This window comes from Grammomys surdaster, unplaced genomic scaffold (assembly GCF_004785775.1).
Source record: "Grammomys surdaster isolate TR1022 unplaced genomic scaffold, NIH_TR_1.0 211, whole genome shotgun sequence".
In the NCBI taxonomy this organism is placed as follows: domain Eukaryota; kingdom Metazoa; phylum Chordata; class Mammalia; order Rodentia; family Muridae; genus Grammomys; species Grammomys surdaster.
The window spans coordinates 2,167,760-2,184,097 of record NW_021604656.1 but is presented as its reverse complement, the minus strand read 5'-3'; the positions used below and the strand labels follow the sequence as shown (position 1 = coordinate 2,184,097).

The following is a 16,338-nucleotide window of genomic DNA, read 5'->3' as shown; positions in this document are numbered from 1 at the left end:
CTCCCTCTCTCTCTCTCTCTCTGTATGTGCACGCATGTGTCTCGAGTGCAGGGGAACGTCTGTATCCGCATGCCAGACCGCTCACCTAGCTCTCTAATCATGGGGGTGATACTTTAGTTTACTTAGATGTCCTCCTCGACTTAGCACATGAGCTCAGAAGGCACAAGAGTCAAACCCCAGTGTACAGCATAAAACACTTCCTGAGGTGCCACCCTTGAGTATCAAGCGTGACTTTGCATTCCTGTGCAAGCCACCACTCTGCAGGTGGCATCCACTCTGGAACATGCCTCTACCTCCCCATCCAAAGTTAACCAAGAGGAAGCTGGGATTCCCCATTGGTAGCACTGGGCACCCAGGTTGTCGTTTTGGTTCAGGGTGGATATTTATTTGACTGCTTCACACCATTTGTGGATTTCTAGGCAGTTAGTGACGTTTATGCTTCTTTCATTGTGTGTGTACTCAATGCCAGTGTGTTTGATTTCATGTGGTCTCGCTATGCCTAAACAGTGCTGAGTGACAGCTTGTGGAACGTGCCAGTTTGAAACTTCAAACTGAAGTGCCTTTCTCCAGCAGACAGTTGACAGCTTTGCATAGTTTCTGCTTTTGCCTTTTTAAAAAAGATTGTGCCTGTGCTAATGCATATGTGTTTGTGGGTACATCATGTGGAAGCCAATGATCAAACCTTGACCATCCACCTTAATGTTATGACAGGGTTTCTCACTGGCCTAGAATTCCCCAAATAACAAAGCTGAGCAGCCAGCACGCCCCAGGGATCTGCTTTCCCCATTACTCCAACACTGGGATTGTAAGTGCTTTGCTTGTTCAATAGGCACAGTAGCCACAGGACATTAGCTTCTGAGAATGGGTGGTTATTGTTTTTTTTTTAAGTGTGGGTTTTCTTAGTTAGGGTTTTACTGCTATAAGAGACACCATGACCAAGGCAAGTCTTCTAAGGACAACATTTAATTGGGGCTGGCTTACAGGTTCAGAGGTTCAGTCCATTATCATCAAGGTGGGAACATGACAGTAACTCGGCAGGCATGGTGCAGGAGGAGCTGAGAGTTCTACATCTTCATCTGAAGGAGAAGACTGGCTTCCAGACAGCTAGGATGACAGTCTTAAAACCCACACCCACAGTGACACACCTACTCTAACAAGGCCACACCCACTCCAACAGGACCACACCTTCTAATAGTGTCAATCCCTAGGCCAAGCAAATACAAACCATCACATGTGGATTCTGGGGATTGAGTTCCACTGAGTTGATAAAGTGCTTAGGGGTCCATCTCTCCAGCCACCCAACCTTGGCTTTAATGACAACACTATAGGACCCTCTTCCCTAACTCAGCACCTGCTGGGCTCTAGCTATTCTGAGATCAGAGTGCCTGTCGTTGGTCCAGGGATGCCCATCTGATTGCCCCAAGGATATATAGGGCTTGGGAGAGATTTAAAGAATAAAGACATTCATTTCCAACAGTGCATATATATATATATGTGTGTGTGTGTGTGTGTGTGTGTGTGTGTGTGTGTGTGTGTGGTGAGCCTAGCCTTTAACAGCTGAGCCATCTCTCCAGCCCAGATAATTTTTATATGTTTAAAATATGTTGTAAATATTTTATGAAAAGTGTTATGGGTGAGTAAAATGAGAGTGGTCTGACTCAAGTCTACCATGCAGGTGGGAAGGAGACAGAGGCCAAGGGCACCACAGTCTGACATGGATTTTGGAAGCCCCATGGTGTGGAGGTCACCATACAAACAGATGCTCGAACCAGCTTAGTACCAACTTAGAGACCCATGCCTTCAAAAGTAAGTGAGCCAGTGTTTACTTAGTCAGACAAGCTGAAGAACCTGGGCCCTGGCTCTGCCTCAAAATCACAGCTGGACCTGTAGTCCACCAGGCAAGACTTCCTCTGAGGAAGTCTCTGAAGTGAGGCTGTTTAGGTAATTCTTGGCTCCCTTACTAACCAGAAGTCACCCGACAGCAAATTATAAACTTTGATATTTTAATAGTTATTTTTTTTGGTTGCTGTGATAAAACACCACGTCCAAACGCACCTCATGGAAGAATGAGTTTATTTTGGCTCACAGGTCCTCAAGGAGAGTCTGTAATGGCAGAGAGGTGGGGTCCAGGAGGTGTGGCAACAGGCTAGAGTAGGAAGCCAAGCATCACATCTTTAACCACCAACATGAAGTGCATAAAGCAAACTGGAAATGGAACAGGGCTATAAACTCTCAAAGCCTGTCTGTTCCCAGTGACACACTTCCTTCAGCTAGGCTGCCCCCTAAAGGTTCCAAGACCTTCCCAAACAGCACCGCCTGCTGGAGACCAAGTGTCCAGACATCGAGCCTGTGGGGGCCATTTCTCATTCTAAGCATCATAGAGGGACTGTCTTGAATTATGATCAGTGTCCATAAAGTAAAAGGAGCTCTTTTTACCATTCGGAGGTCAGTGCAATACTGTTGACGGTCACGCTGACATCAATTTTCTTCCTCAAGTAAAACTGTGTCTCTACCAAATACTGGCTCCCCATTTCTGTCACATCAGAACCTGCCATCCTCCATTCTTCCTTGTCTCTGTGACCCTAGCCACTCTAGGGACCTCAGATGAATGCAGTCACACTGGATTCGCCATTTTGTGCCCGGCCTATCCAACTTGCAACAGTGTCCTCAAGGATCATGTATAAGTAACATGTGTCATGGTCCTTCTTTTAAGTAGGCAGGTATGTTGGCCAGTCTTTTGATGTCTTAAATCCAGGTCTGAGTGGAAGGTGCAAGTCACCCCACATTTTATCATGCCTTACCTTCAGCCAGTAGGACCCGTTGAAGCCTGGCTCCTGGGTGAAGGCTGAAAGAAAATGTGATAGGTTAGGTGGCTGTTGGGAATTGGGAGGCAGGCATGTGAGAGCTCCTTGTGGCTTCATGGTTTGGTAGTGCACTAGCCCCTACCCCTACTGAGTGACACTGAGCCCCTTACTATCCATATATGGAGATGTGCCCAATCTACGATTGTTTTCCGGTTCCAATGTAGTGGGTGGCTATTCCAACTGGCATAGACTATGCTTTCTGGGTAGATGGCTGTCCTATCAGAGATGGTATTCAACTGTCCTTATAAAGAACACATTTCAGTCATTTATAGATGTAAAACATTAGGTCTGCGGATGTGGGGGATGAGTTGCTTATGAAAGTCCTAATTCCTGGAGCCTGGCGTGCTGACACACACCATCCTCCTAACTGGGAAGTAGAGGCAGGAGGATCAGTTCAAGGTTGTTTTGGTTACATAGTGAGTTTGAGGCCAGCTTGGGCTATACGAGGGAGACAAAAGGGGGTAGGGGAGGTTTCTGCATTTTTTCTCTTAATTATCTAGAACTTCCATCCAAATTAGCTCAGTTATTTTGATAACTACTCCTCCCCTTTCTTCATCTTTCATTTTCTCTTGTTTGTTTTCATGCTCCTCTCCTGCCTAGTGACATAGAGGGATTCTTTTCCAAGTTCTATTGGTCTGTGCTGTTCTTGGGAAAAATTAAAAACCACTTTATATCACTTCATGAAATCTGATTCTATGAAAGCCAATAGCTATTGCCATAGCATCTTCTTCCAATAAATTTGCTGAAGCTGGGTGAGCTCGCTCTCACAGTATCTGCCCCAGTGGAAAGCCGGGTCTCATGTGTGTGTGCTCTTCTTCCCAGGTGAAGTGGAGGATTCAGAGGCCATCGACACCTTGGGACAGCTTGATGGACCGGACAGCCCACTTCCCACTCTGAAAGGTAAGATAGAAGGACAGCTGCTGCTGTAGATACAGAAAATCACTGGGTGGCTGCTTTGCCCTTGTCCCTGGCTGCCGGACCTGCCTGATCAACCGGATGATGGGGTCCCCTGGTCTGCCGCATTCCTGCAGGTAAGATCTGTACATGAAGTCTTTTTTTCTACTCCTAGGAAAGGCTCTGGGAGTTGATGAGGCTCCTTGGAAGAGAAGCACTCGAGAGGTTGTGGAAAATGCAGCCAACTGGGGAGGAAAGGACCTTGTGCTCAGATGTTCTGAGCAAAGCCTTAGTGGCTGGTCTTGCATCTTGTTCCTTTGTTAAATAGCTGCTGGTGGCCATCTCTTCCCTATATTTATTCCTCTCAATGAAATAGCCATGTGGTAGTGTCTCAGAGGATGATACTTTTCTGTGCTGCCATCTGAAGGAACGTTCTGTGTTCCCTTGTGGTGGCTCCTGTGGTGGCTTCCAGGTGTCCTGGAAGTTTTCTGTAGGCACCTTGCTCACCTGGCATACCTCATAGGCATTATAGGTGTGCCTTACTGCCAGAACAAAGGAGACCAAATGATCTACTTCCTTGAAGAAGCAATTCTGTTCTTTTCTGAAATAACCCCCCTCCTCCAATTATCGCTGTCAATATACTTCTTGATGTGGACCATCCACTGCAACATTATTTTTTTAGGACTGTTTTCTAACTTGGCAAGCAAGAAAAAGTTTTATTAGAGGTCTCATGGTAGAGATTCTTGGGGAATGAGCTGTGAGCCTCACTTGTAGGGAGTACAGTGCTTAGCGTTTCTGCTGATTCCATCTGGTTCACATCCAGTATCCAGGCAGAAGCTCGGACCTGCCAGACAGAGCGTTTATTAACACAGCATGTCCTGCAACACCAGACAGATGCCTGGGGAATGGACAGGACAGGTGGTGCCACCTGTCCTCCATCTGTCCTCGGCAAGCGTCGAGGCCCATGCAGAGGAACGACTTCAACATCAGAGTAACCATTCACCATCACACTTCAGCAGTGAAGCTGCCCCATCAAAGAGGGTGAGGGCACTGTCAGGAGCTTTGTGGCCATGAGCTAGGACCACTCCTTGATGTCAGGCCCTTTCAAGAAAAATTAAACAAACATCGTGAAGACTGATATTCAGAGCCATTGTGGTATCCTTGTGAGACCTGCTCAAAGGGACAAGGAGGCCAGACATGATGGACACCGAGCTGTGACATTCAGTATTCTGTGTCCTTTTTCACTATGTACTTCCTCATGGTGTTTTAACTGCGTTTTGCTCTTAGCTTCAGTGAATGTGGTGGCCACAGATCACTAGTGGGTTTCAGATGTAACGTCTAGTACAAAATGGCTGCTCACACCTCAAGCACTGTGTAAGCCTTGTGCCCCAGAGGTGGTAGTACTAGCCTCAGTGCCCACTGTGCTACTGTCAGCCACAAGGCAATTCGGGCACTTTCTGTGGCTGACTTCCGTAACAACGGGTCTTTAAAGCATCCTTTCCAGTGTTTTCAGCATCAACGTTAAAGTTCACACTGAGTGTGCTCACAGCCATTTCTGTCTATCATAAGTCCTTTAAGCATGAGCACCATGGATTTAAACTGTTCATGGGCTGGAGTATCCTATCCTCCTCCACTGAGCATGCTCAAGAATGAAGCCACCTATGACGGTTTGTATATGCTCGGTCCAGGGAGTGGCATCATTAGGTGTGGCACTGTTGGAGTAGGTATGTCTCTGTGGGTGTGGGCTTCAAGACCCTCATCCTAGCTGCCTGAAAGCCAGTATTATGCTAGCAGCCTTCAGATGAAGATGTAGAACTCTCAGCTCCTTCTCCAGCACCATGTCTGCCTGGACGCTGCCATATCCCACCTTGATGATAATGGACCGAACCTCTGAACCTGTAAGCCAGCCCCAATTAAATGTTGTCCTTATAAAAGTTGGCTTGGTCATGGTATCTATTCACAACAGTAAAACCCTAAGACACCACCCATCTACTGACATGTGGGAGCTTCCTGGATAAAATCCCCATGCTTTCTGTGTTCAAGGAAGACACTGCTTTCTGACGGTGCCCATGCAGTCTCTTCTCACCTGCTGCAGTCATTAAATCTTCTCCAGTGTAGGTCCCATCTCTGCTTCTTTCAGCTGCCCTGGCTGCCATGAAAACCACTAGTGTTTCTTTAGTAGCTCTGTTTGACTCAAGCTTTAAGGAGCCTGGGAAATCACGGTGGTGGAATTGGCTGCTGGCTTGGGAAGTCGGCCTGTGAAGCATCCGGTTCCATTGCTTTGCTGTCTCCCCACCAACACAGGTTCCTCTGGTAGCCTCTACCTTCCCAGGATCCCACAGTTTCTCAGAACAGCACTGCCCCACTGGGTACTAAGCCTTCCACCATAACAAGCCCCTTCCACATTAATACTAAGAAAAGCGATAGGAACAGTGACCATGGACCTGGGATTCTCTGGGTTATGGACACTGGTTTTCTTCTATATTCTTAATTATTTCTTTATTGAAAACTGTATATCTGTATGCAACGAAATATGATCATATACAACTCCTTACTTCAACTTCCCCCAGAGCTTCACCCTCCCAACTTTATGTCATTTAAGAGAAAATAACCCTGAGTCCAGTTAGTGTCACCCAAATGTGCATGAGTATGGGACCATTTACCAGAGCATGCAGATCCAATCAGCAGCCACATCTCCTTTAAAATTAATTTGTTTTGTGTGTGTGTGTGTGCTGCCACAGTTGTGGAGGTCAGAGGATAATTTCAGGAGTCAACTCTCTCCTTCCGTTACAGTATCCTCCTGATCAAACTCAGGTGATCAACCTTGGGTGTCCCTACAGACCCCCCGTAACCCCCCCACCATGGAGCTACAGCTGTACACACACATGCAAGCACACATACAGCGCACATACACTCATATATGGAACTAAATAAAGGACTTAGTGTCCAGAGCTTTTGTGTGTGGGGGGTGTCCTGAGCCCTTCCTATAGAGATGCTAATGGAAAAATTGCCATTGGTATTTAGTGTAGGGTGAGGGGCTTAGAACAGCAAGAAAGACACAGGCGAGGCTCAGCCCAGAACCTGTGCAGATGACATTGTGACCCCTGAGGACTCTGTGACTTACAGATGAGAAGCTTGCTGTAAGGTTCCACGTGGCAGGTGATGTCATTGTTAGACCTGAGCCAGCCTGAGGACTCCAGCGACAGCCCCAGGTACATTGGGAGTGGATGCTTAGTCTGAAGTGTTTATTCCCAGTTCTGTGAGACTTGACCCCAGCGTGCACATCTGTGTTCAGTGGTTATCAGCCTGGGAGCTGGTGCTCTACAGAAGGGCTGTGCTGTCAGTGTGAATCAAACAGCTCTTGTGTTCATCAGGTCCTTGGGCTGTTTGTGGGGGCCCAGGGCTGCAGTGGAGGGGTCTTGTCCTCTTGTTCCTGGCTCATAAAACGGGCGCAGGTCTCTACATCTCCTATTTGTTTACTTCGATGCTGAGGCTAGAGGAGTTTCTGACTCCGTTTCTTCACCCTGTGGTTTTAAGGATGACAGGTGAATTCTAAGTAACAGGAAGAAAAGTCCATGTTTCATCTACTCTAGGCTTGCAGGGCTGCCCCACAGTTGCAACAGACCAGAGGTAGAACCCAAATGTCTTCAGCAAGAGATCCTGAGACACTGGGTTGCCATGGAGAAGATGCTCATTGCTATCTGTTGTGGCTTTCCTGGTTCTTGTAGGTCATGTGGACCCATATGCAAATGCATTGAGCCTGTTTCTGGCTGCTTCTGGACATGGTAGAATTTGTGCAGGTCTGTGTATGTAACTTTGTTAAATTTTGCATAGAGCACATGTCCCCAATTCTAATCAGATGAAAAAGACAAAAGGATTCTGACTCCAAGCAGAGGCAGCCTATATGTGACCACTGAGAACACAGACTCCGTGTTTAGCTTGCTGGTAGGATGGGGGAACCGCACCCACAGACCCACCGCTGACTGGTTTCTGAGACTTTTCAGGCTGCAGGTTCTTTTGTGTGTGAATGTGAACTCTAATGCATAGAGTTCAACCACTGTTCACACTGATGTGTGCAGATGCTCATGGAGGCTGGAGGTCAGTCTCAGCATCTCTGTGGCTTTCCACCTTGATCTTTGGCAAGCAGTGTCCCATGGATGCTGGAGGTAGCCAGCATGGCTAGGCTGGCTGGCCAGATAGCTCCAGGGGCGGTCTCTCATTACTTCTCCAGGGTAGGGATTACAGCTGTGTGCTTTGTGTGTGGGTTCTGGGAATAGAAATTAGGTCCTTCTGCTTTCCACCAGGTACTTAACCAATGGGGCATCTCCACACAACCACTTCCAGGAACTAGTTTACTCTACAGAATGTGTACCCAGATTGTAGGTTTCTGACACTGTCATGGGCTAGCGCGGGACTCCCCAGAAGGTCAGGCCCAAGGGCTCAGGCCAACAGTTAACAATTGCCTGACTTATCTGTGTGGATACGACTAGGGCCCTGGTGCTACCTACCAGCAGGTGAGTCTTGAGAAAGAACATTGAGGTTCCTGCCTCATGGATAGAACTGTCCCCAGAATAATGGAATTATTCAGTTGGGTGGAGTGACCATAGCCCATGTCTTTCTTAACCTCAGGAGACAGACCACAGTACTTCACCTTTGCTGGGGCCCACTCCATGCTGCAATAGGCTGTTCATGTCTGTCTGTCTGTCCCTGTACATGTGCTCCTGTCCCTTTAAGAGGAGGTGGGTGTCAAGTGTTCGTAGGTCTGTCTTCCCTCCACATTCCTTCTTCCTCATCTTCAGATCTTCAGGCTCTATGCTGAGGGACCAAATATGTGGAGGACTGAATGACGATCACAGTCTTGTAACAGAGCTCCACCCATTGGGACATAGCCCTTTGCTGCAGAGATGCATTCTCTCCGAATCCTGGAGGTTCAAAAAATCCAGATGTCAGCAGGAGTGGCCCCTTCTGAGGCTCAGAGATGGCCCTGCTCCTTGACTACCTGAGCTTTGGAAGTTGCAGGTGGCTTTTGGCATCCTTTAGCACTTCTTGTCTTGGGGTAACATTGTTCTGGTTTCTGACACTTTTCCTGTATGTATTTGTCCATTTTCATGCCTGCTTAGAGGGACCCTATTACTTCAGAGCCCACTCTACTTGCCTTAAGTTGAAAGTATACACAGTGATCCAGATCAGAGAAGACCATACCCACCGTTACCTGGTGTCAGGATTCAGCGTAAGATTTGGAGAATGGATTCAGGCTATAGTTAAGATGAAGAATGTTTTCCCAGCATGCACCAAGTCCTGAGTTTGAGGTCCAGGATTGCATAAATTGGACGAGGGTTCCACACCTGTAATCCCAGCATTTTGGAAGTAGAGGTAGGAGGAGCAGAAATTCAAGGCCATTCTTAGCTACATACCTGATTCTCGGAAACATCAGCCTGCACTAGGGACTCACTCTCCTGTGCAAAATACACACACACACACACACACACACACACACACACACACTGAATGAAAGAATGAATGAATAAATAAATAAATACACCAGCAAAACATCATTGAGTGACATGAATCACTCCTAAAGATGCAAAGAGTCTTCTTTTTTTTTTTTTGACTAAGCCTTGATTTTTATTACTTAAAAAAATGCATATTTATTTTGCGTTCTGACTCTGTGCTTGTGCCTTCAACACTTTCACAACGATTTTCTGCTCCACAATAAGGAAAGCCTGCTTAATCCTGTCTCGGACACACTTGGCACACATGGAGCCACCGTAGGCCCTGCTGACATGTTTCTTTGTCTTAGACAATCTCATAAGGACTTTGGGTCTCACAGCACGAACCCCTCGCAGTCTGCCTGGGCACACACCACATGCGGATTTGGGTGCCTTCCCAACCTTCTTGGTGTAAAGGTAAACAATCCTGTTGCCAGGGGTTCGAGACAGCCTAGTTTTGTTAGAGGCTGTGTTGTAGGAAAGCCTACGACGGTATGTCAAACGCTGGACCATCTTGAGCACCTTTCACTCTAAGCACCTTCCCAGGGAAGAGCGCAAAGAGTCTTTTTATCTTTGCCTCCATCTCTCAGTTTCGTGTGTGTGTGTGTGTGTGTGTGTGTGTGTGTGTGTGTGTGAGAGAGAGAGAGAGAGAGAGAGAGAGAGAGAGCCTGTTTACATGTTTTCACATGCATGTGTATGCAGGTGCACTTGTGGGGGATTATAGATGCACATGGATGATACGCGTGTAGAGCCTAGAGAAAGCTCAGTGTTTGTTCCTCAGATGTCATTTACCTCGTTGTTTTTGAGACAGTCTTCGCTTTCTCCTGGATATTACTGGTTTGGCTGGGATAGCTAGGCAGGCAGCCCCAGGAAGCAGCCAGTGCTGGGATTAAATCGCATGCCACCACACCTGGTGTTGGGGCTTTGGTCCTGCTTTCAGAGCAAGCACTTCGCTGACAAAGCTCTCTCCTACCCCCACACCCATCGTTTGTGTTCTTATTTTCCCCTGGGTCTCTCATCCCCTCCTCTTCCCCCATTTTCTGCACTGGGTCTATGCACACTACATAGCAAAGCCTAAACCCAGGCCCCTGCTCTGGCCTCTGGCTGGTTTATTGACCTGTAAATATTTTCCTCTGAAGTTGGCAGCTTTACATCCCTCTTGCGACCCTCAGGGTCTCCTTTTCACTTGCCCCTCCAGGAAATTGTCTGTTTTGTTTCCCACCAATCGAAACCCCATGACCTTGTGACCCCAGGCACAGAAGGCTTTCTTTATTTCCTCTCCTACACCAGGTTGCCCTGATCAGGAAGCCAGTGGGGGGAGGGAGGGAGGTTCCTAAGTTATTTGACAACATGGTGACCGTCTGGGCACTTGGTTGGGTTATAAAAACCATTAATCATTGATCTGTGTGCAGTCGGGCAGATGGGAGCTGTCTCCCAGGGATGGGATTCTCCTTTAGCCTCTGGGGTCTTTTAAAGCTTCAACTCAGTCCCTGCATAGAGCTGACCAGGCTACTGCAAAGATGAAGCCCTTTGCATGAACAGTTAAGGTTGTCTGAGTGCAGAAGGGGAACTCATATGGATGAATCCAGGTGGGGACTTTCTGTTTCTATCCATGCCCTGTGCCAGCCAGGTCTTCAGTGAAGTTCTCCATCAGTGCTGCCTGGCTCCTTATAACCTGATCTGTTGTCTAGAGAGGTTTGGGGCTACTCAAAGGAATTTTTGTGAGCTGATGGAGAGCTTAGAAAATGATTTATGTGAGCCTTGTATTTAGAGTGTGAGAGAAAGGAAGCTGAGAGGCTAACTGGCCAGCTGCAGATTCAGCCCCGAGGGGGAGGGAGCACAGTCTCCAGGGAACTGGCTCCATAGCCTTCAGGTTTGGCCTCCAGAGAATTGATGATGATGGGGAGAATGGTGTGCCAAGCGAACTTGGACGCTCCCTCGGGTCAGCGGCATGCACGTGCTTGGTAAAATATTAGGAAACGGTGTGAATGCTTTGGCAAATGTACAAGCAAAACGGAGCGATGCCCAGGAGCCAGAAAGGGAAAGGAAGGAATTAAAAGTAACCGCCCAGGTCTGCCAGGGCAGAGGCTGTTCTAAGCAGCTCTCTACGTTTTGCAGCCTTGGAGAACCATCCAACCTTCCAGGGTCCTCATATTCAAATGACCCATGATAGAGAATTGAATTCTGGGCACACGTTGAAGAGTTGGGGTGGCTCTGTGGCCATGCTGCAGACTTGACATGTCTGTGGATTTCAGAAACAGACACCAGTCGGTCGTAGGTGTCCTGGCCAAAGAACAGCTAGAAAAGTCAAAGGCAAAAAACATTTGGAGCAGAGTAGCTTCAGAAAGTAGACGCTATGGTGGAGAGCACAGGGTTAGAAGACCCAGACTGAGAGTAAGTACCTCAGTGTTTCTGTTTGCTAGCAACTGGATAGCGCAGGTTTACTTCCGAGGAGAAGTGATGGGCCAGGATAAAAATCAAGTGAGCTTTTAATAAAATAAAGGAATTTCCATGTGTGTTAGTTAGGGTTTTATTGCTGTGAACAGACACCATGACCAAGGCAACTCTTATAAGGGCGACATTGAATTGGGGCTGGGTTACAGGTTCAGAGGTTCAGTCCATTATCATCAAGGTGGGAGCATGGCAGCATCCAGGCAGGCATGGTATAGGAGGAGCTGAGAGTTCTCCATCTTCATCTGAAGGCTGCTAGCAGAAGACTGATCTCCAGGCAGCTAGGATGAGGGTCTTAAAGCCCACACCCATAGTGACACACCCACTCCAACAAGGCCACACCTCCAAATATGGCCTTTCCCTGGCCAAGCTTATTTAACCCATGACATTCCACTCCCTGGCCCTCATAGGCTTGTTTATATACATGAGTCTATGGGGGCCATATCTAGCCATAGCAAAAAGTACCTTTAGTGCAACTTCCCAAGCCCCCATAGTCTATAGCAGTCTCAACAATGTTAAAAGTCCAAGTTCAAAGTCTCTTCTGAGCTCCATCCAGTCACTTTTCTGTAATCCCCAAAGCAAGACAGGGAACCAGCTGGGCAAACTCCAGACTCTGCATCTCTGTGTCTGACTTCAAAGCGGTCTTCAGACCTCCAACTCCTTTTTCATCTTTGTTGACTGCAACAAACTTCTTTCTCCTGGTCTGGTTCCACTCCCTGTTAGCAGCTTTCCTCAGCAGATATCCTATGGCTCTAGCATCTAAAAAAATCTTGGAGTCTCCAAGGCAACATCAATGTTACATCTTCTTGTTCCAATGTCTGGTATCCACACATGATCTTCTAGGCTCCTCCAAAGGGCTGGCATTATTTCTCCAGCTCTGCCCTCTGTAGCACTCTAAGCTCAGGTTGATCCACTCCACTGCTGCTGCTGTTCTTGGTGATCATCCCATGGTACTGGCATCTCAAATACGCTGGAGTCTTCTGCTGCAACTAGGCTTCACCAATAGCTTCTCATAGGCTCTCTTCATGGTGCCAAGCTTCAATTTCTTTTTGAGTCCTGGACTATCAGCTACAACTGAAGGTGCACCTTCACCAAAGGCCTTCTCTGGGCTCACACAGTGCCAAGCCTCAGCTGCTTCTCATGACTTCAAAACCAGTACCACCTGGGTGATTCTTACACATTACCAACGTACAGCTGCAGCACAAGGCACAACCTTGACTATCTCTGGAACACAGCTTCTTTGTGCTCTCAGAAAACACTTCCCAGAATATTTCACCTCAATGATGCTGGCCTCTTCTTAATAACTGCTAATTTCGTGGCTCCAGCTAACCAGCAGCAATTGTCCCAGTAGTCCCTTCTGTTTTTCACTCTAAAGCCAGAGCCACATGGCTGAAGCTGCTGTGTTCTGATGCTTACTGGAGCTGGAACATGGCCCCCCCTTATTCTATTACCAGCTTTCTGTTTTCTGACTCCCTCTCTGCCTAAGGTTCGAGTTCCTGGAACTTGCTATATAGACTGACCTTGAACTCAAAGACCTCAATGGTTCTGTCTCCTGTAATACTTGGATTAAAGGTATATACCACCATGCCTGGATTTAAGCTTTTCTTCACCTAGTACCTGTTTTTTTCCCAGGTTAGCCTTGAAGTCCGAGATCTGTTTGGCTTTGTCTTCTGGGATTAAAGGTATATACCACCATACCTGGACCTAAACTTAGCTGGATGGGCTCTTACCCCCAAATCCCTTGATCTGTTATCTCCTAGAACATAGGATTCAGCTCCAGTTTACTTCCTGGTGCCCCTTTAATACTTTAACCATATATTTGTTATTTTTCCTTTATAAGCTTGCTATGCTTGTTCAAAATGCTCTTCATGAGACTTATCCAGAGAACAAAATCTCTACTGGGCTTTTTTGAGATTTCTTTTGTCAATGCAATTAATATAAGTCTCTTTACCTTAGATTCAGGTAGACTCTTCAGACAAGGACGAAAAGCAGCCACAATCTTTACCAAAATACCGCCAAAAGAGTTTCTAGGCCACATACTGAAATTCTTTACTGTGCCCTCTTGGGCCAGGTCTGCATAGTTCAAATCAATCTGAGCAACACAGTCTTACTAGGATACCCATTAAGCCCCACTTAAAGCATTCCACTGCTTTCCAAATTCAAAGTCATCAAATCCACATTCTTCCAGACAAGAGCTCGGTTGGGCCAATCACAGCTATACCTCTGTCCCTGGTACCAACTTCTGTCCTAGTTAGGATTTTACTGCTGTGAACAGACACCATGACCAAGGCAACTCTTATAAGGGCGACATTGAATTGGGGCTGGGTTACAGGTTCAGAGGTTCAGTCCATTATCATCAAGGCGGGAACATGGCAGCATCCAGGCAGGCATGGTACAGGAGGCACTGAGAGTTCTCCATCTTCATCTGAAGGCTGCTAGCAGAAGACTGATCTCCAGGCAGCTAGGATGAGGGTCTTAAAGTCCATGCCCACACTGACACACCTATTCCAACAAGGCCACACCTCCTGATAGTGCCACTCCCTGGGCCAAGCATATGCAACCCATGACACCATGTCAGGCCTGATAAATCTTCTTCTAACTATGGAGACTATTTCCTCAAGAGTTTCGAGTCCTAATATCAAACCAGAAAAACAAACCCTTAGGGTCTACAGCACTGAGGCATTGTGGGCAAGCCTCTCACTCAAAGCTAAAAGCTGCTCTTCTGGGGCAGCCAAGAAGCCAAAAAGGATTTGATTCAGGCTGGAGAACGTCTGAGAAGGTGCCCAAGCAGACTTCAGCTGATACCCACTAGGAATCAGGTCCTATGGCCAGGATTGTATGGGAAATCCAAAGCCAAAGAATTAAGATAATACATAGCACCATCTTATTGAGGAATAAGCTATTCCTCAATCTATCCTTAAGCTATTTCCAAAGAAATTTGCCTTACAATGCAAAATTACAAAGCACTCTCACAGAACTGTGCACAGGGTGAGTGGCTGGCCAGTATACAGTGAGGCCAGACTTGTTCTTTATAGGAAAGAATGAAAACCACCTAGAGGAACAAGTGGTGGATTCAAAAGGGAACCAAACAGACCTTCTAGAAGCAACGCCTGTGAGTTGAGAAACTGGATAGACAGGTTAAAGAGCAGTTTAGACAGTGTAGAAACAACCTCAGAGAGCCGTAAGAGGAACACCAGTACATACACTGAGTATCCCAAAAGAGAAACAGAGGGGAGGAATAAAGGCAGGATTTCTTGAGACGCTGATAGAGAATCTTACTACATTGACTAATGCTTGAGTTTTCAGTATTAAGGAAAGGACGTACGATCTGAGAGGCTAACATAAAAGTAGTTGAGTGGTTGTAAGAACAGATACTTAGGATGGCAAAGACAGGAGAACAGCAAACAATGGGAACTGACAAAATTGCCAACAGTTTCTAGTAGAGGCAAAAGACAACATCACTGCTGAACTAGCATTCTATACCCAGCTAAACTACACAGCAAGGTCAAAGTAACAGATATGTTTACAGTAAGAATAAGTGTACAACCTTAGTGTATCACCCAAAGCACAAATATGATTCTGGCTGAGTTGAGCTGAATGAAAGAGGAAGAAAGGAGACAGGGAATGGTGCTGAGAAAAGAGTTTATAACTTGGCCAATGTCAAGGAACCCTGACAATAAAAAGCAACACTAGTGATCACAACTGACTGAAACCAGAGTGTGAGTAAGAACTGAGAGGCAGGGACTTCTCTTGTGAGTAAGGTCTAGGAGAGACAGGGGTTTTATATTCCAGCATTTAAAGGTTCTTGTGTTTTGTCAGATGAAGCATGATGCTGATTAAAAGTAGTTTAATTACAAAACTATAACTGCCGAACTAGTTAAGAGCTGAAGTAGAGAGTCATTAAAGATTCATTTTGAAATAAAGCAAAGAGAATTAATAAGCAAAATGAAAACATTAAACCTCATTTAAAATTCATGTATTAAAGCATTCATAAGCTCATGTATAAAATTATACAAATTTATAAGGTTCATAAAGAGTAAAATATCATAAAAGTGGTAAGCTATTAGGCAGATGAAGGTAGAGCTGTTTTAACCAGTATCTTGAGGCAACTTTGATGAATTAGAAACCGTTCTAGACAAATGGATTCCAAAGTGATCTAAGGAATGAATGATACGATGAACTTGAGGGTTGATGACCCCTGGTACTAGGTTTCTCACTGTTAAATTGAAGTCAAGAGAATTGCTGATAGCTATCTGACAGAGAACCAGTGAGCAAATATCTCATGGAAAAAAAGTGATAAGCATAGTAAAATCACCAACACCAAACAGGCAAGCTTGATTTAATGGGCACATACAAACTTCTGTGATGACAGCGAAAACATTATCACCTGACACACATGGACTGTCTACAGGAACCCAGTCCAGGTTGGACTGCAGAATGAATCTCATTGGTCTCAAAGAATCATCATCATGTAAAAGATATTGTTTTCAAGAAAGACTATTTGTTGTCGTTGGAATTTTTTCCACTCCCCCCCCCCCCAAGTTTGATGTGTGTAGGTGTTTTTCTGGCATGTCTTTCTGTGAGCCTTTTGTGTGCCTGATGCCTATGGAGGCCAGAAGAGGGCACTGGATTCCCTGAAA

The 16,338-nt window shown here is 46.3% G+C and overlaps 1 protein-coding gene and 1 pseudogene across 1 annotated transcript in view; one reads left to right on the top strand and one right to left on the bottom strand.

The window, feature by feature from the left end:
- Ror2 (receptor tyrosine kinase like orphan receptor 2) overlaps positions 1-16,338 on the top strand; it is a 186,382-nt gene that overhangs the window by 142,876 nt on the left and 27,168 nt on the right. Inside the window, exon 2 of the mRNA XM_028772024.1 lies at positions 3,687-3,764. Coding sequence (XP_028627857.1) covers positions 3,687-3,764 — 78 coding nt within the window. The remainder of the gene's footprint in view (positions 1-3,686; positions 3,765-16,338) is intronic.
- Positions 9,355-9,776, bottom strand: LOC114624887 (annotated as a pseudogene).